The sequence below is a fragment of the Petaurus breviceps genome, unplaced genomic scaffold (assembly GCF_028583685.1).
Source record: "Petaurus breviceps papuanus isolate PSGF00001 unplaced genomic scaffold, PetGlider_PUasm1.0 91023, whole genome shotgun sequence".
Taxonomy (NCBI): Eukaryota; Metazoa; Chordata; class Mammalia; order Diprotodontia; family Petauridae; genus Petaurus; species Petaurus breviceps.
Genome location: NW_027187398.1, coordinates 3,088,262 through 3,108,824, shown reverse-complemented (window position 1 = coordinate 3,108,824; position 20,563 = coordinate 3,088,262). Strand labels below are relative to the sequence as shown.

At 35.9% G+C, this 20,563-nt stretch overlaps 1 protein-coding gene across 15 annotated transcripts in view; it reads left to right on the top strand.

Moving 5' to 3' along the window:
• Positions 1-20,563, top strand: part of BCAS3 (BCAS3 microtubule associated cell migration factor) — a 795,613-nt gene that overhangs the window by 353,984 nt on the left and 421,066 nt on the right. For 14 of the 15 annotated variants that reach the window (XM_069077893.1, XM_069077887.1, XM_069077892.1 and 11 more), the window contains one exon: positions 17,059-17,183. In XM_069077893.1, the coding sequence (XP_068933994.1) occupies positions 17,059-17,183 (125 nt within the window). Of the gene's footprint in view, positions 1-7,560; positions 7,606-17,058; positions 17,184-20,563 lie in introns of all 15 variants that reach the window. The other variant, XM_069077894.1, reaches the window with a different exon arrangement.

Below are 20,563 nucleotides of genomic sequence, written 5' to 3'. Positions count from 1 at the left end.
CCTTAACATAAACCTCCAAGGGGCAAAGCATGTGCTTAACATATTTAACATCTGCCCTCTCATTTCTGGAAATGTATATCCCTAAAAGGAATTGCGATATAACATTTAGATGGGACAAGGACCATCTGTCTCACTCTAAATCGTACAGGATGCTAGTAGTTCTACAAATGGCAAAAGACAGATGTATTTACAAACCTTTGTGGTCAGTACCTCCAAGCAGTGCTCTAAGGAAACAGGTCTGGCTTTGGTAGCAGCTGCACCAAGATGGTACACAGTGAAAGCAGGAAGAGGTGTTCAACTTCACCTGGCTCTAACAGCCACTGTATGCTGGCTTCCTGACTGCTTCTTGCTTTCTCTGGGATTGATCATTGGGAAGAGCCCTAGATTTGCTCTTCTGCAGGTCACTAATGTGAATGATTCCCCTAACCTATGAATGGTAAGAATATGATTAAGAAGTACCTTATTTCTATTTTAACCTTTTATTTTTTTTCATTTTCCTATGAAATAAATCTGTAGTTGAGAATTGTTAAGTAGAAATTCACAGATGCTTACCTTGAACATGTATATAAAACAACTGATAAGGAAACAGTGGATTATTTTGGTTAGTTTTTTAGAAGAAAGAGAATTTTTATTATTACCTTCATAAAGATACCCATTTTATCTCAGAGAATCTAAATACTCTGGAATCTTACTCCTCCTTCTCCCTCCTACCCATCATCAGAGAGCTCTAGGCTTTAGAAGGTGATCAGTAACAGCCTCGAATTGAAATTTGCAATAATTGGGAGAATTTTTATATTTCCTTCATTAAGATATAATATTTATGATATTACTTCCATCGAGATGCAAAATGTGCAAAATTTGGGAGTTACGAGACATTTCTGTAATTCTACATATGGTTTATTATAGTAGACAGAGAAATGACATCAGTCAGGAAGACTTGAGTTTGAGTCCTACCACTGCCACTTACTGGCTGTGGACCCTGGACATTTTTGCCTCTAAATAGTCTAGGGATTTCTAAAATACTCAGTTGCAGAAATTGTATTTATAGAAGAAATTCTTTCATCTGGGAGCTCACTGTATCAGTGAAATCATAGGTCAAGACTTTATTCCTATCACTTTCCTTACTGGTTTTGCATTGTTACAAGTACACAGGAAAGGTTTTCCTTTTTTCTTTATTCACAAATTGTGTTTCACTTGAATACAACAAATAGTACTTTATTTGCTTCACAGAGAAAGTGAAAACTCAGTCTTGGCTTGGAGGGTGTAAGGCTGGAGCCCATTAAGAACCCTGGTCTTTTCCCTTCCATCTCTCCACAGGTCTTTAATTCAATTTCTCTTTGCTACATTCTTGGGCTATTTAAGTCACACTTCTCACTTATCTGTCAGTCCCACTGAAGGTGATGGAAATAATGAAATCTAGATAAGTGCTGAGGAAGATTTCCTGTTCTAAAAAAGCAAGGATAACTGATGTCATTTGGAGATGGATCTTAGATCTTTGTAGAAGACATATGAACAGTTCCGGGCCAGTAGATCTACCTTCGCTTACCTGGAAGTTTTATCTTGCTCTGAGGCCAAATCCTTTGTAATCAGTGTAATGATAGTTTAGTGGTTAGATTTCTGAAATGAATTGTCTTGCATAATAGTGGAAGAAAATTACATCTTCCCCCTACTTCCCCATCCCCTAGCTACCAGTCCAAGAAACTCTTATGGGTTTTGATAGCTGAGTTTTGAATGTTTTGAGTCAATATGTCAAATCATAGCCAATATAGTAATTTTATTAGCATGCTTGAATGTATAGCATACACTAGGGTTTGACTTTTCAACTTCTTTGTACTAAACCAGTGTAATGTACATTAAGCCTCATCATAATATATTGCAGCCTGCTGCCATCTTTGGGACCTTCTTGGATGAAGTCCACTATATACTGTACTACATGTCAGCAGGCATGACTTTCCATCACAGAAGTTAGGTATAATCTTTTTATGTTATACTAGTCTACTTTAAGTGAATCTCTGGAATATTACTCAGTACCATTTATAACGCAGTACTGTATCAAGATTTTAAAGTTTCTAATACTGTTCTGGCTGCTGCCACAAGCACCTGTGTTTTTATTCCTGTCTAGATTTGAGACATATAGTGATGTTCTTCAGTTAGTGCCCTTCACCTTAGAGAATGCTAGGTTCTTTTTGCTTTTTGGAGGGCAATTGGGGTTAAGTGACTTGACTAAAGTCACACGACTAGTAAGTGTGTCAAGTGTCTAAGGCTGGATTTGAACTCAGGTCCTCCTGACTCCAGGGCCGGTGCTCTATTCACTGCGCCACCTAGCTGCCCCCAAGAATGCTAGGTTCTTATACTAGAATTCAGTGAAACTTAATCCCTCATCAAGACCTCTGGGCTTGCTTTTTACTCTGTGTGAGATATTTTATCTTAGTAGCCCTCTTTTTAATATGACCAAGTGCTTTTTGGGATATTTTTAAAAAATTGGTTTGTGTTTTATTTTTACCCTGCTTAATAATTTTTTCCAATTACATGCAAAGATAGTTTTCAGCATTCACTTTTACAAGATTTTGAGTTCCAGATTTTTTTTTTCTCTCTCCCTCTCTTCTTCCCTCCCCAAGACAGGCTATCTGTACCATCTTATTAGTCATGTTGTGAAAGAAGAATCAGAGCAAAAGGGGAAAACCATGATAAAGAAATAACAACAGCAAGGAAAAGGATAAATATTATGCTCTGATCTGCATTCAGACTCCATAGTTCTTTCTCTGGATGTGGACATCATTTTCCATCATGAGTCCCTTAGAATTGTCTTAGATCATTGCATTGCTGAGAAGATTTAAGTCTGTCAAAGTCAGTCACCAAACAATGTCGCTGTTACTGTGTACAATGTTCTAGTTTTGCTCACTTTAATTAGCATCAGTTCATGTAAATCTTTCCAGGTTTTTCAGAAATCTGCCTGCTCATTATTTCTTATAGAATAATAGCATTCCATTAGATTCATATACCACAACTTGTTCAGTCATTCTCCAATTGATGGAAGTCCCCTCAGTTTCCAATTTTTTTTGCCACCACAAAAGAGCTGCTATAAACATTTTAGTACATTTCCCTTTTTTACAATCTCTTTGGGATATAGATCTAGTGGTATTGCTATGTCAAAGGGTATGTACAGTTTTATAGCTCTTTGGGTGTAGTTCCAAATCAGCAAGTGCTTTTTGAAGGAGCTTTCAGCACCTCTGATTCCTAGGTGGGGTGTGTGGACAAAGATTTATTATTAACTGGACAGAAGGAAAGATATGTAAACTAAGGATGAGAGGAAAGATTTTTGAAATAGTCATGAAAAGAGTTAGGACTTTACAATTTGTCTACCTTCCTATATTATCAGTGTATTTCCGATACTGTGTTGCCTTTAAATTAGAACAAGACAGATAGGCTCAAGTTGGGAGGAAATCACTGAGAAAGCAATTATAGGAAATGAAATTAAAGGTAAATGTTTTCTTCTTTGGAAGCAGTATTTTTTCCTTAATTTTTTATCAAAAAATGCTTTACATTTGTCACTAACACCCCTATAAAACTGCTTCTTGGGCACCTCATCATCGCCACTGCTTTCAGTGGTCTCTTGCTAATGCAGTGAGCCACAGGGCTTTTAGTAGAAATAGAACAAATCTGCCTTTCCCTCCTGAAAAGTTTTACAAGTGAGACATTTCTTTGTTTGAAGTTCATTTCATCTCTACTTGCTCCCTTTTTCTTTTCTTTTTCCTCCCTTCTTCCTCCTTCCTTCCTTTTTTTTCTCTTTATTTCTTTCATAAAGAGAAGGGAATGTAGATAAAAATCTGTGGTGGTGATTTATGCCTGGAGTTTGACATTTAAATTTTTCCATCTAAAGAAATCCTCCACATGTTGAATGTATTCTGAGATCAGAAAACTTATTAGTCTCTTCTAACCACCATTTGTCCTAAAATCCAAGAGAGTGAGCGCTGACAATGCCACAAGCCTCCTAAACAGGGGACAGCAAAATTAAATTAGCAGTAAATCAGAATTAAAGCTTGGGAAAGACATGAAGAATCATTTGCTTGTATATGTGTGGAAAATGAGTCTGTTTCAGTTGCTATTCATCAGAGATTGGCACGCAGAATCCATCATAGGCATCATGGTTCTGGAATTCATCTGTAAAGAAACATGAACAACTTCAGTTCTTTATTATTTTGAACAAAATAGCCTAGAGCTTTTCTCTAGAGACTCAACTCCCCATAATATTTACACATGGTCATTTGCTCTTCTATCAAGTGGCAAAGCCTGATTTCTAAGACAACATTATCAACTGGATTAATTATGGGAATATTTTAAATATTCTTTATTTCTCATCAAAATTTGAGTCTTGGCCTGCACATTAGATATTTTTCTTTCAACAAAGATAACTGTTATTGCTCTTGTAATCACTTGGCGCTGGACATGGTATCATAGAGAACTGATCTCTTTTCTAACATTCAGAATTTTTTTGCTTGTAGTATTTGTCTTGTTTTTCAGAGTATGGCCCATATGGTGCTATGGCTATTACACATATTCATAAATGCAGCCCATACTTAAAAGATAAGAGGATTTGGTACAGAAGACTGTTTCTTCCTATTAACCAGGATAGCTGAAAAGTGTGCAAACTAGTTTTCAAGTCATTTTTCTATGGCCTATAAATGGCTCTAAAACAAAGGGCTAAATCTTAAATTTTGGATCTCTTGATCTCATTCTGCAGAGTGTGCCCCTCACTTTCTAATTTTAGAATCCAATTATATTGGAATACACTTTTCTATGCACAAAGTGGTTAATCCTTATTGGGTAGGATTCCTAAATGCCTGACCATTTAAGAACAAATTCCTATTTGATGCTAATATGCTAGTCCTCAAGATACAGGAATACTTTGGTTTGAGTTGCCTAGGGTTATACAGAGTTGCCTGTATTATATCCTGTTGACCTACCCTAAATCTAAAATGCAGCTGGTTTGCTATTAGGAAAACTAAACAAGACAGCTGGATCTTGGGCTTGTCCTTTGTGACTTTAGATTTTCATTCTTTTGCCCCCGATGAAAGAAGATGAAGCAATCACATTTCAAAAGAACAGCTGACACTCCCTATAAAAAAAAGTCAGTTACCACAGCTCTTTGGAGTTCAACAGGTCTCCTTTTACATGCATATGGCAGTGGTCCAGATTAACCGGGATGGAGGAAAAGGGAAGACATGCCACGCTCAATGAAAGTGTGCCTTCCAAGTCTCTTTTTGGGAGCCTAGGAACTCTTAGGTCCTTTATCACATTGGGCTCATAATAAAGAGATGAAGAACTCTAGGCCCCTGTGAATTTTAATTTCTTACATTTTCTATAAACATGGCCATCCTAAGGAAAGGTACTGTATCAGTTCTCTGCTTATCCCAGTTTATTATGCACTTCTATATCAGGATATCCATATTATGCTTTTAGATTATTATAGGAAAGATAGTAGATAGAGGAGTTGCAATGTTAATAACATATTGCTATCTAACAAGAAACCAAGAATGCATGTGCATGCATGTGTGTGTATACAGTTCAAGTATTTATTTTGCAAATGTCTTTCATACATATTTTACAAAGAAAAGAGACTTGTTGGATTTAAAGAATACTAACTTTATAATTGTCACCTGTTCTTTTAAAATATGTTGGATTCATCTTCTTTCATTGGTGCCAAAAGATCAAAACTCTGAAGTCACAAAGGATAAGTCAAAGATCCAGCTGTCTTCATCTCATTGTAAATGAACTTTAATTTGGTATTAGTCTGAGGTCTTTGAGTTGGCAGTAGGGTAGTGAGATGGATATAGTAAGCTTTAACCAAAAATGATCTTTGTCAGCCTAGGCAACTCAAGCCAGAGAGGCACCTGGATTTCCAAAGTTGGCACATATGTATTGCTTTGATCAGGGAACCCAACAAGAGATGACCACCTTAGTGATTAGGAAGCAGTATACAGTAAGTAAGCAAGACTAGGAAGAAAAGACAGAAATTAAGACTTTGTTTTGTAGTTCGTGGTGGGACAGGGGAGAAATGGCTTTAACCATGGATTTTCATGAAAGGTATACTTTAGTTCAGGACAGGTATTTAGGTCATTATTTACTGTTTTATTTTCACACCCTCTATTGAATTAAGGTTGTTATATATGTATTATCTATCAGTCTATGACCTCTTTTAGACCAGGGACCCCATAATCTTAACTCACCTTAGTATTTTTTTAATTGTTTACAACAAGTTAAAATAGTTCACAAGGCATTCTTACTGAATGACTGTACTAATGTATTATGAAGTAACATCTTTCATTTGGAATTGTCTTCTTATTATCTAAATATTAACTACTATATAAGAATATCTCTGGATTTTCTGTTTTTAATTGCTTGTAGCTACTTTTTTCCCCTTAGTCTCTAATTTGCTTTTTATGCTTTATTATCTCTGCCCTTTTCTTGGTGTTCTCTTTGCCAAAATCTGATCTTCTTGCTATCAGGATTGTTACTTCATGTTGTGGCAATGTTTTGCTGTATTTTCACTTTCTGTGTTTTTGTTCACAAAACACCAAGAGAACAACAGTAACTTACAGAAATATTGAAAAATAAATTAGACATAAGTTTAGTGAGACTTGTCAGCTATGTTTTATTTTTGCTTCCACCTCTCATACTGGTCTAATGCCAGCAAGGTTATATAACATTGATCTTTGGAGTTTTGATATGATTGAAATTCTTACTTTTATGTGTAAGAACTGCATAGTATTTTGCTGTGATTGGGATATTTTGTAATAGAAATGCAAGTTAGATTTAATGCTGGCATTTGATTTTGCATCCTAAGTTGTATTTAAAACAATTGACTGTGGTTTTATTTTGCTGCTTTCCAAGTTAGTCCATAGAGGATTAGTGGTAGGAAGTGAATCTCTTGCAACACTATTAAGCTGCATGCTAATTTCCTGGAATGCAATCAAAAAAACAGGGACAGAAAATCATACTAAATGCTTGTTACTGTACCTTATATTTGTCCCTTCTGCCCAGCAGTGTACTCTTCTATTTGTTATCAACAAGCATCATTTTATGGAAAGTTTTGTGATTTCCAGGCAGCCTAAGATTGCCACTAGGAAATAACAACAAGATGCAGGTCATTCACTATTATGGCAAATTTGATATTCATCTATCTTTAGTCAGTTTCAAACGTTTCATGACGCATATCCACACATCTGTTGCTATTGACACTGCTACTATTTTCTCCATCTGATTATTGTATTTGACTTGAATATTGTTTGAAGGGCCCTTAGCTATGACTTTCACTTGACTTTATCTTGGGGAATCCTACGTGGGTGCTAAAGAAAAGGGGAAAAAATAGAAAATTCTTAGATTTCTTGACTGCATGAAACCCATGGATATTGTTGAAATATTGGCAGGGGCTTTGCAAACAATTAACTTATTTGGATATTTTTATGCTTAATTCTTAACAGCATGATGTACACTGTACTTGTTAATGTTAATGAGTTCTCATCTAATTTTTTGTGCATTTTTCCCCCCTTTTACATGAAGGCCTTATCTGTTTGGAGCGGGGTGTTTTTCCATAAAAGCTCCATGGTGAGTCCCAGTTCAATCCCCGCATGCCTAATTCATTTGCTGTACTCACAGAAAGTAACCCTGTTTTGTAGTTTTGATTTCAACTGCATGGGCTGATTCACAGCTGGAGGCACTGCAAATTTTGTAGTTTTTAGGTGGGGAGATGACTGTTGACATTCAAGCTTTTAAAAGCAACTTTTCTGGGTCCTAATTATGTCATAGAAAAAATAAAAATTTTATACTCTTGCTTTAAGAAGAAAAAATTCTAGTAGAACCTCGTTATTATTCTCAGGAATAATAAGAGTGAAACCTTCAATACTATGGTGAAAGTTGTCTTGTACCTCATAAGGGATGCAGAGAAGAGATGCTGCATTTGTTGTGTCACTAAATGTGTGATATGGTGTGATGTAATAGAGCAGTTTTGCTGAATTTTCCTTAGTTCAGCCCAGACAACTATTTCTGTTTTGATGTCTTTGAGGTATAATAAGTAAAAAAGAATTAAATTAAGACTCCAAAGGGAAAACAGCAAAGAAAATATTGAAAAATTCAAAATAAAGCATGTTTATAATACTTTCAACAAAGTGCAAATCACACTTTGTGTGAAGATCTGAAATAAAAATTATGAGAATTTATGTTTGCTATTATTGCATAAAGCAAAAATGAGTTCATTTTGAAAAATCCGTACAGTTTTTCATTTCATTATTATTTTTTTTAAAGAATTGAAGTCATGTGGAAGAGCTGTGCACTAATGAAATGGACTCTAGAATAGTAGTAGTATTAAAAAAATATTTAGTCATTTCTATTATTTCAGATGTATGGAGGAGATTTATATGTATCATTTGCTTAACTGCTAATAGGAATTTCCCCATTTCACCCTGTTATTATGGGACCAGGATTGACTCCTAAAAGTGACTCCCTAAAAGAATAGTCTAAGTGTTTTTCTAAGGTAGCTTGTAATTGGCTTAGAACAGACCTAAAAGGTTAGAATTTGCAGATATTGAACCAATGTCAAAATAGGATTGGAATATATAGGAATGAAAATAGAATTTTCCTTCTAAACTAAGTAATTGTAAGTAGGATATGTTAAACAAAAGTAGTTTTAATCACTTCTCACAGCCTAGGGATACTTGTGAAATCACAGCTCTTTGGCTAAGATGGATTAAAGATAAGAAGGGTCTGAGTGGAATAAAATCCCTTGAATCATTTAAATTTTAATATTAATATTATTAACTGACATAATTTAGTTTCTCTAGAATATATTAAACATATGCCTGTCCAATACAACTTGTAATGAGACTGGGCCCTCAAAAACCAAACTGAACCAAACGAAAAACAAAAACAAAACAAAACACCTCAATCTGCAGAGCAGTGAACTTCCTTACTAGATTTTGGAAAACTCGGAATTTAAATTTCGAGAATGAATATCTTCTACTAATGACAAAGGGGAAAAAAATCAACATAGTAATATGGATAGAGAAGCAAATGTTGTGTGAAATAAGAAAGAACTGTTCAACCCTAAACTTGTGGGCTCTTCATATTTAAACAAAGGCACTTGTCAACCAGAAATGATTTTGGGCTGAAACAAGATTAAAAGAGCCAGATTAAAGAAAGGGATATATGAAATATAGGAGTCTTTTAAATCACTGCCTGTCTTTCAGAAGACTGCCTTGTGGTTTGTTTGATGCCATCGTTAGCACACGAGAAATTCGTTTTTACTCACTTATGCAGACTTGGAGAGAACAAAAAAAGCCCTTTTTAAAAAGTTTCTTTGCCTTGCAGTGCATGTTTTTTCCATTAAGCTTTTAATGAAACCTCAAATTATGGCAGCCAAATGAATATAGATTTGACAGCTTCTTACATGTTGTTTATAAGAGTTTCTTTGTTTTAATAGTTTTCTTTCTTTTTTTCTATTTTTTTCTATATTATTGATCACTCAGCTTGGAGAATATGTTTTTATTTACTAATCTGAAATGAAAATTTGCTAGACAGATAAATGCAAGGAACTTATATGAGAAAAGTATTCCATGTAATATGACTGAAGGGCATGTTTTTGAGATTCTCACAAACCAAAATGTAAATCTCATATGCTACTTTCTAAGCAGTTGTGGAGCAGAGAACATGGATGAAGTTGTCTAAGGAAGTTTTGGCTTTTGGCAAATCTCACTTTTTGTGACCTTCTTTCATTCATTTTATTCAAATGAGCCAGTTTTAACATAGTTTCTTTACATAATGGTAGATACAGGAAAAAAAAATGCTCTCTGGTAAGAACACTGTTAAGTCCTCTTTTATTCATCAGTGCTGATTTCAGAAGTGTATCTTTAAGTCAGCTTAGCTGACCACTCTGCTTAAATTTAATGTGACCATATATAGAAGAGCAAAAAGGTAAATAGGGAAAAATCATTGTTTTTTTTCAATGTAGATTTTTAAAAATGACTATTTTTAATGATTACTTAAAATATGTTGTTTAAAGAGTGTCTACCGCGAGACCAGTGCTGTTTGAATGATTACTCTGAGGTAATTTTTGAGGTAACCCTAACAAATATGTAAAATTTATTTTATGAAAATGTTTTTGTATTCTTTGTTCAGTTCAATACATATACAGATATATTTGCCCATTTGATGAGACACTTGAAACAAAATGACTATATTTAATCCAGCTTATTTGAAAGACATTATATCTATTTAAACAATATATTTATAGATGCTAAATATCCTACTTAACAGCATGTAAGAAATTATAGCCAATTTTGTTATTTCTTTTAAAACTGCTTTGAAATAGTATTTCCTCTATTAATAATGTTTTTGCAAAATGTAAAACTATCAGGGAGAATAAATGTTTTATTTTAGTTTTGTGTCTCTTGGTTTGTTTAGTTCTATTTTTTTAAATGGCATTGCTTATTTTTTAATATTTGCCTCTTTATTTTATGTGGGTTTTTTTTGTAACTTAACAAAAAATTTAAAATAAAAACAATGCTTCTATAGGAGGTGTTAAACTCTCTTTCTAGGAGAGAGAAACATTTCCTTTCTTGGATAGTAGAATTATTGAACTTAGTTTGAGTATATACATTTTTTACTTTAGTCATACTCATCAAATAAAAATTTAATCTTCAAGAATAATCTATGTGTTTGGTTGGAGGAATTATGCTATTATTATCCTATTGTTTTATTAACAGATAATTTCAGTTTTTCTACTTAGGTCATATTCAGTAAAGCCAGGTAGGAAGGAACAGGACAGTGAGAGGACCCACAAATTAATGTTAAAACCTTTTAGATGAGGAAAAGTGGAAGGAAAATGGGGTTGGATATTTAACTAGGAAATACCATTCCACTGGGTATTTTAACCAGTATTTTTTCTTGGTTTTACAGAAGAAATCTTAAATATATCGACTCATTTCTTTTGGTGTTTTAGAAAGGGGTAGAAATAGTGCCTCCATCTTTTCTCTTGGCTCTGTCCATGTTTGTGTTCATCTCAGTAGGGCACAGGGGCTCCTGTTTGCTTCTTGTGTCATGAATGCACTTATTGGGTACATTTCATCCAATGGCACACAATACATTTGTCCAGAGAGAGGAAATAGTCTTCCTATAATGTTAAAGTGGTCCTTGTTATAGACTTGAAAATTTCCCCCAAATATTTGCAGTTAGGTGTAGAGAGAGAGAAAAAAAAAACCAGCAGCAAAAGCTTAGCATCTGAGTTTGTTTGATCACTTTCAAACAGTATGAATCTACATGGAAAAAAAAAACCGGGCTTTAGTAATTTCTCTAAATGACCCACCTCATAATGCTAACATCCCCACAATTCCCTTTTCAATCCTTTTTCATAGCTGTATGGTCAGATAGATATTCATAAAAATCCAAAGTCTCTTACTTCAAGCCTTGTTTCCCTCTTTTCTTTTCTTGAGAATAGTGCTCTGCCACCATTTGTTTTTGTAAATGTGGTGATTTATATTCGTGACTTTGCTTGAAGTGGTAAAAGTTGTTTTGATGCACATGTTTCTTTGGGTTTGGCTAAAAAATTAAGCTACACCTACCTTTTCATTTTTGCACATGGGATAATTTATGAGGTACTGACAGGTTAAGGGGCCGCAAAGAGCAGTAGTTCATAGTAAAAACAAGTCCGTCACCACCTATGTTCATCATGATGTTTTGATCTCATTTATAAATTCCAAAAAGATGGGATATATCTAGTAATCAGTAGAATTAGTTTCTAATAACCTTCCCCCAAATCCCATTCAGACACAAATGATATTTTCCTCATGTTTAATTTATATATTCATTTAACAGAGCAGGGGGCAGGAGATTTGTAGAAGAAACAAAGCCTCCAGATCCAGATACCTCTAAGTTAAAAATTATTTTCTAATGGAAAGTGTTTTTTTATTGAAATTGGTCAGATTCTCCTTATAAGAAGAATGAAACATGGAAAATTAAGAAAAATGTTAGAATTAAAATAATTTTTCAAAAGAGTGGCTGAAATGACTATAGAATTTTTTGAAATAAACCATGCTAAATGGTTTAACTGCCAGTCATTGTTTTACAGGGTTTCATCTTTCTGTATATGAAAGATTATTTTGAAATAGAAACATTTGGCACTGTGGAAACAAACGCTTGCCCATGCTAATGCCCTTGTTAGATGTTGGTTTAAAAATCCTTTGGCCTCCTGAACCACGCAGCTTCAACTTGAGAGTTTTCTGGACTTTGTCATTTCCAGATTGCCTTTGAGCTGACTCAAAAAAGGAGGAATTATGTCAACCTTTCTATTTCCTTCTTTTGGATGTTGTGGTTTAGGAAAGATTTTGACAATAATAAAAGAAATCACTCCTTTACACACTGTGGCTCTTTTCCTGGCTCCCACTTTCCTGGGATATTTCTGGGACGATCCTGCTTTGTTGAAGTAAATTCCTCATGTAGTCATGATGATGGGAAGACCTTAATTAAATCAGCCCTTTCTACAAGTATTCCACACACCCATTCCCCAGCTGTGTCATGGCAGCAAGCAATTTTCAGGGAAGCCAACACTTTTGATCATCTATTGAACACTGATTGTGGGATGTGTCAATATAAAGAAATACCGAAATAAATACTAAGAGCTATTGATGTACCTTTAAGTTTCCCCTTTAATCTCTGCAGGAGCCAGTGAGCATCTGTAAGTGATAATTGTATTGATGGGGGTGGGGTGGGGGGGAGGATTGTAGGATGTGAGAGAACTAGTAATGTGCAAGACTTTGAAAACACTGAAGAGTTCAGTTATTGGCATCACTTGATTAAGCTGCAAAATACTCCAGTAAACTCACAGAATGTTTTTTGTTTGTTTGTTTGTTTTACATCCTGGGAGGAGATTGATGCTTTTGCAACCTCCCCTCTCCTGCCAATCACATTTCTGCTCTTGATTTTAATGGTTCTCTATAGGAAAGTGGCTTTTTTTTTGCCCAAATCTATACTTCAAGTTAATTTATTATACATATTTTTGATAAACTTTGTTAAGCTAATGTTTTTCTGAAGAAGCAAGGGTGTTCTTTCTTTTTTCTCTTTGCTGCTTTAGCTACTTGGCATGTGACCTGCAACAGTGATGAGAAAATGACTAGTTAAGTTGTTAACTAGCCTCCTAGCTTAAACCATCCTCTTTCAACTCCACCCCCCACACTCCACCCCTCTATGTGATTCTCTGACCTCCTTTTTGTGAAGCAGTTCAGTATGATTGTTCTCCAGAGACCAAGGTGTTTCTAATACAGGGAGATGCCCTCCAAGTGCACCCAGAACAAATATGCATTTGCAAATACTTAACTGAAAATGACTGAGCTGTCACTGTCTTTTCTCCCCTAATGATAAATAATATTTAAGCTTCTTTCCCCATCTCACAAAACACAATGGAAATGTAAGGGCTCTTTATTGCAGACATAAGTTTAACAACTTTATGTTCATTCTACATCAATAATGGTAACAATAACCCCCATTTCCATAATACTCTAAAGCTCTCTAAGTACAACATCTTTGTTTGATAGTTATTTTGTTTAGTTGTTTCAGTTGTTTCTGACTCTTTGTGACCCCATTTGGAGTTTTCTTGAATTACTGTAGTGGTTTGCCATTTCCTTCCCTACCTCATTTTACAGATGAAGAAACTTGGGCAAACAGGCTTAAGTGACTTGCCCAGGGTCACACAAATAGTGCCTGAGGCTAGATTTGAACTTAGATCTTTTCGACTCTAGGCCTGGTGCTCTATCCACTGTGCCATGTAGCTGCCTTGTGAAATAGTTATAGACATTGTTATCTATATTTATAGATGGGAAAATGGAAGCTAAAGAAATAAAGTACTTTGCCCAAGGTTAACTAAGAAGAGCTGAGGCCAGGATTTGACCCCTTTATCACAGATGCTGAGAGTGAAAAAGTGATGACCAAAACTAGTGGAACAGATAGTCAGGACTAGTCAGGTTAGTGTGTGGGGTTGGTACCAAAGTTCTCTGGAATATATGGTTTGCTGCTGCTGTTGAAATTGCCCACTGCAGTGAAGCATTGGAATAGGACTTTTAGGAGACACAATGTAGAATTTAGAAGATTTAAGGTGATAGCTGAAACTATTTGAACAAAAATGGGGTGAGTTCCCCCCTACTTGAGTTCTTCTTTATAGATCCATGGAAGTATCCAGGTTCCAAAGTAGCTGATATGTGCATGTTGTACCCCCCAATAGGATGTATTTATTATTGGCAAAATGTGAAATCCTTAATGGTTTTGTTTCAATCTCTATACCTCTTCCCTCTTTCCCTATCCCTCTTAGCAGTGTGTATGTGTGTGCACACACAAATGGGTGTATGATTTAATTTTAATTTAATGTTTGGTTTAAATTAAATGAAGAATTTCCTATCACTCACTTTTTTGTCATATGGAGTCACAGAATCTAGGAGCAAGAACTCAAGAGTACCTGTTTGCTAGCCCTTTCTAGCATCATGAATCTCCTCCATAGTGTTCCCAATAAGTAATCCTCCAATCTATGGGAAAACCTCCAGTGATGCAGAACTCATTAATGTTAATAATGACTCAGCTTGAGATGTTGCTTTAAGGTTTAGATAGCCCTCTTCTCCTATTATCCTTGAGAGGGATATTGTATAATATGGTTATGCCTGTCTTACAGTCGAGAAGAGTGACTTGGCCTGCATTACTAAACAAGTCTGTAAATTGGGCCAATCTCACTAGACCATACTTCCTCCCTGATAAAACTTGCCCCTTTCCATATGTAAGAATGTTGCCAGTGAGGTACAGAATCTTCACTGTTTACCTAGTGTGCTATAGTAGAAATTGTGCTAGATAGTCACAGGTTGTGGGGTTCCAATCTCAGTCTTACCTACTACATTGTTACCTTGGGCATTTTCTCTTAGCATCACTTTCATTACATGCAAAATGAGAGTTTTGGTGAAAATGGCCTCCAACCCCTCTTTTAGCTTTAAATCTATGTGACATTTCTTCGTAGTCCCACCACATATTCTCCTACTGGTAACCTATCTGTCTTAACTTAGGTGTATCAGAGACTAAAACTGGCTTTCTAAGCATGAACTTAGTTTTAGGGATGGCTTGAGCCAATTTGAGACAACTGGCAAATGGCGAATGGGAAGAATTGTCTCTCCCTGGTGGAGCTCAGTGAACACTCAAGAACATGTTTCTCATACAGGTTCTAGTTCTAAAAGGGAAGTGTCCGGCAAGGAGAGAAAGCTAGCCTTGTGCTTAGCATCCAGATGTTTTCTCCTATTTTATCTTTACAAGATTGTCATTGTCCTCAGAACAAGACTTTAAAAAATCTGTTAGTACTTCCCAGGGTAGAAGTGAGTTGGAAGTAGGGGTGGGAAAACAGAAGAATTTGATTTATCTAAATGGAGAACATGGTAGCAAAAGAAGCCTGCCACCATGGTGTAGAGGACTTGAGACCTGTATTCCAATTTCACCTTTGGTAATTTACCACCTGAGAAGCCTTGGACAAAACCTCTTTACCTGTCTGATCTCTGTTTCCTTATTTATACAAGAAGAGTGCTGGATTAGATGATATCTGAGGGTTCTCCCAGTTTGGACATTTTGTAATGCTCAAATCTGTTAGCCTTAGAGCATTTCAGGTAGAGTAGAGACCTGAGAAATTGGAATTACTTCAAAGATTGTCTGATTCATAGGAAATGGATCAACTGCCATAAACTATACAAAAGGAAAAGAAATAAGGAAGTGAGGAGGGAGGGCTGTGTGTGTGTGTGTGTGAGTGTGTGTGTGAGACAGAGAGACAGAGACGGAGAGACAGAGAGAGGAGAGAAGAGAGAAAGATAAGTTCTATTAGTATTTCTATTGTACAGATAAGGAAACTGAGACTGAACAAGATTAAGTGACTTGGCCAAGGTTCTACATGAATCCCATCTGTGGCAGAATTTGCAATCAGGTCTTCCTGACCGAGAGTACAATTCTTTGTCACCTATACTACTTGCCTCCAAATAAGATAATGATGTCTCAGATGATTGTGCAAAATTTCTAATCCAAGGCACGAAGCCATAGATGAATTAATCAGAATCAGCGCTAAAGAATATAAAAGATGTGTAAGAGTTTTAGGAAAGAGAAGAGAATCTGATGCTAGGACAGCTAGCCAGGTAAAAGATGAGCCCTTTTTGGGGGAAATTTTGTATAATGGAAAAGAAAGCGATATACTTTCTTGGGGTAGTTAGAATAAGCCATATAATTATTATGCATTTATCCATAAATCATATAGGAAACAGAGATTCTATTTGGGTGCCTCAGTCAGCCAGAGGCCTTCAGCTTTTACTTCAGTCTTTAACCACTCTGTTCTCTGACCAGCAACAGACACATCATTTTCAAGGAACAAGGAGGGGAAAAATAAATACCAAATAGGAAGACCAGCAAATGTAATTGCATATCATTAGATCTACTACATGCACATTGTCTGTGGCATGTTGAATGAGAGCATTTTTGGGGTTTCATTCTGTGCAATCTGGTTATTTTGGTACTCAGTATTATGGGTGTATGTGTTGTCTTCATTCTCTTCTATCTCCCACATATTGCCAACCCCACATCCTGTATTTCCAACTTGAAAACTGAAATTGAATGATGAATGATTTTGTTGTTATTGTGAGAGGTTTGTGCTGGCTCCACTTTTCCATCTTAAAATCCACAGGGAAGGTGGCATTGAACTGAAAAGAACTGACTTGGATTTCTCCAAGCATATATCACAAAGTCAGTTTCTTTTACCTTTGAAGTTAACTTGATAATTCACTGGAGCTTTAACATAATTTCTGTCTTAGTGTATGTTGAACACAGTTTCCCCTCAACAGATAGAATCCCTTATGGCAAGTGCATGGCCATAGACAGGGGAAGTAGTTGACTTGTAAGGGATAAAATCGGAAAAGACTTTTAAACTTTTTTAGTAGGGTCTTATTTCACCATATTCATTTTTTGTTGTTTTTTTGTATGTGTATGTGTGTGTGTGTTTTTTTTTTAAAGCAAAGTTAAACCGCCCCCCCAGATTTCACCCAGCAAATCAATGGGAGGAGAATTCTGTGTGGCTGCCATCTTTGGAATGTCCAGATCCTGGTTTGCTAATAATCCTGGTCTAAAACGAGAAAAAGGTTTGTATCTTTATTGAAATTGCATATTTGCCCCTTTTAAGAATTTTTTCTTTTGCTAAATTTCCTTCTAGTTATTTCAGTAAATTTTGAATGCCCTTGTAATTGGCATATGTTACCTCAGTTATTTATGCTCTGCTTTTATAGGATTAAGAAGGAAAGGATGATATCTCTCTATATGTATAAAATGAGGGCCTACAGGGCCTTTTTTCCAAATTGGTATTTCTGAGAACTGTGCAGATGGAGAAAGCATTGTTAGGGGAGTCATTTATAGTTTATATCTATACTGCAACAAATAAGCTGATTACACAGTAGGGATGTAGATTGCATACAGATTCTTCTCTACTCTTTTTCCCCCATTCATGCATATCCAAAAATTTGCATCTTAGAAACTGACCCAGAAATAGCAGGACCTTTTAAGCAAAGGTCTTCATATGACTTCAAAGCCAAGTGCATATCAGGCACTTCTCTACCACACTCTGGCTTCTTTTTCACTATCTAGAAACATAATCAGTTGGTCAAAAAGCTTTTATTCGGTGCCTATTACATGCCTGGCTCTGTGCTAGACACCAGGGTCAGAAAGACAAAGAATGAATCAATCCCTACTCTCAAGGAGCTTATATTCTTTTATTCTTAAACATGGCAAGGATAGCGTCTCCTCAAGCTATCTTACTTTGTGTTTCCCCTATATGACTGAATTTCTAGAAAGACTATACTATATCACTGACTTGATATCTTCCTCATCACTCAGTCCTCATTGCCTTATCCTCTGCCTTTCAGACTTCACTACTGTATTTCCCTGAGTTGACCAACAACTTCTTAATTCCCTAGCCCAGTGTCCCTTTATCAGTTCTCATCCTCCTTGACCTTTATGAAGGATTTTCTGTTAACTGTCTCTTCTGGATGTTCTTTCTTTCTTTCCCTTTCTTGAAATTGTACATTTCCTCTTCCTTCCTGTCATAGTCTTATAGGATCATACAGAGCCAGAAGGGACCTTGGCTGACCATTGAATCCAGGCCCCTTATTTTATAAGTGATAAAACTGAGGCCTACAGAGGTTAATCCCCTACTTGTACAAGGGCACATAAATAGTGCCATAGGTAGGATTTAAACCCAATTCCTCCAGCTTCTATGCCAATGCTCTTTGTACCATACTGTTTCTTTGTGATTATTTCTTTCATTAATTTTTTCTTTGATGTTCTTTGACGCTTTGTTCTTTTCCCTCATACACACTTCGTTGGTGAATTCATTGAATCATGCTTTCAGTTTTTGTTTTTATTTTCATTTTTTAAAATGACACGTTTCAATTTTATTAAAGAACAGAAAAGAGGGTATCACATAAAACTATGAAATTAGATTTATTTTTATTAATGTATATTAAATTTGACTCAATAGTAACAAAAACATTCCCTGTCTGTGTCCTTCTCTGAACTTCCTTCTCTTCTGTATATTTTTAAAAAAATGCATTAGTCAACATGTATTTAGTAAATGCTTGCAATGTGTCCGCTGCTGTGCTAAGTGCTGGGAATACACAGAAAGGCAAAAACATCATCCCTGCCTTTAGGGAGCTCACATTCTTATTTAGTCAGTCAGCAAGCATTTATTAAGCACCTACTGTGTGCCAGGAATTATGGTAAGCATTGAGGATAGAAACACAATGTTTGAAGCCCTGAAAGAACTAGCTCTGTTGAGGCATTGTCCATGATTTCTGAATGACAGTGAAATGACCTAGACTATAATTGGATATGAACTATCTTGCTGCTTTCATTCTATCCTCATTCCAATCCATATTTCATTCTAAAAACATTTATTAATTATTTTATGCTAAGCGATATGAGTGAAACAACAAAAATGAAGTGTTCTATTGAGGGAGACAACATTTTCACATATAATATGCAAAGAACAAATACCAGGTAGTTCAAGGAGGGAGGACACTAACAGCTGTAAGAATCAAAAAAAGTTTCACGTAGAATCTGATACTTAAGTTGGTAGAAGGAAATATGGAATTCTCCAAGTAAAAGGCGAAGAGTAAGTACATTCCAGTAAAGGGGACAACCAGCGAAAAGCATGGAAGTAGTAGGAAATGGAGTACAGTGTGTGAGGAAGAGAAAGATGGCTTGATTAGCCTGATTATTGAGAGGTCATGTGTAGTGAGGTTGGAAAGGTACACTGGGGTCAGACTGTGAAGGACTTTAAATGCTAGCAAAGAATTTTATATTTGAATTAGGTGAGTGCCTATTCAGATCTGTATGTTAGATCTGTATGTTAGGAAAATCACTTTGGCAGCTGTGTGTAGATTATGGATTGGGTTGATCAGAGACTTCAGCCAGGAAAAACCAATAAAAGAAGCTCTTGTAATAGTCCAAGTAAGAAGTCATGAGGGCCTAAAATAGAGTGGTGCACATGTGACTTGAGAGAAGAATATGGATATAAGAGATATGATGAAACAAAGAGGTCAGTGTCAGTGGATCCCAGAATGTGTCAGAGGGAATAGGGGAGGTCACATATAGAAAAGTTGGCCTTTTCAAGGTTAAGATCTATCTCATTGTCAGAGACTGAGAGAAACAAGGAGAGACTAGGGAATGATAAAAAGCATTTGACATGAAAGGAAGGGAAGAACAGGTAGCTCATGGTAAATGGACTCAATTTTCTTAGTAAAGTAAGCAGCCAGGAATTCAGCAAGAGAGTGAGATGGAAAAGCCAGTGTGAGAAGTTTGAACCAAGTTGTTTTGAAACATCTTTTGAGGAGACTGGGGTAGAGACTCAATAAGGGGGAAGGGACCAAGTTTACTTTGTGCTGAGGACCCAGTTGAAGTTAGATAATAAAGATTCATAGTGGATTCAGTCAACTCTGTGGCATGACTTCTTCTAGCCTTGTTTAGAACTAGTAAATAGGAATGGGGGAGTCAGATACTGGAAGTAGTCTGTCATTGGAGTTTGAAGAGGCATGAGTGACAATTGGATAAGAAGGCAGGAGATTTGAGAGTAGGTAGTAGTGTGGAATTGAACTAATAAACTATAAAGTGAAGATTTGGAAAGGAGGAAAGTAAATTCAGATTAGGTGTGATGGTTAGATCAAGTATTGATGGATAGAGGGATTGGAAGTCATGACAAGAAAGACAAATATAAGAGAGATGAAGGATAGGAAGAGTTTGAATGCTAGGAGATTTTGATCAGATGGAACAATATTAGATTTTTTGATTGTTGAAGCAAGGCAGTTGTGGGTGATGGTGATAATTTGGGTATGACTATCTCTTTTTGAACTTGAGGTATAATGGAGCAATACTAATCATGAGATTTGAGGAAATTGAAAAAAATGAGATGTTAGAATGTTGTGAAATCGTGCAACATATGGGTTGAAATTTCTAATGTAAGGACAGATTT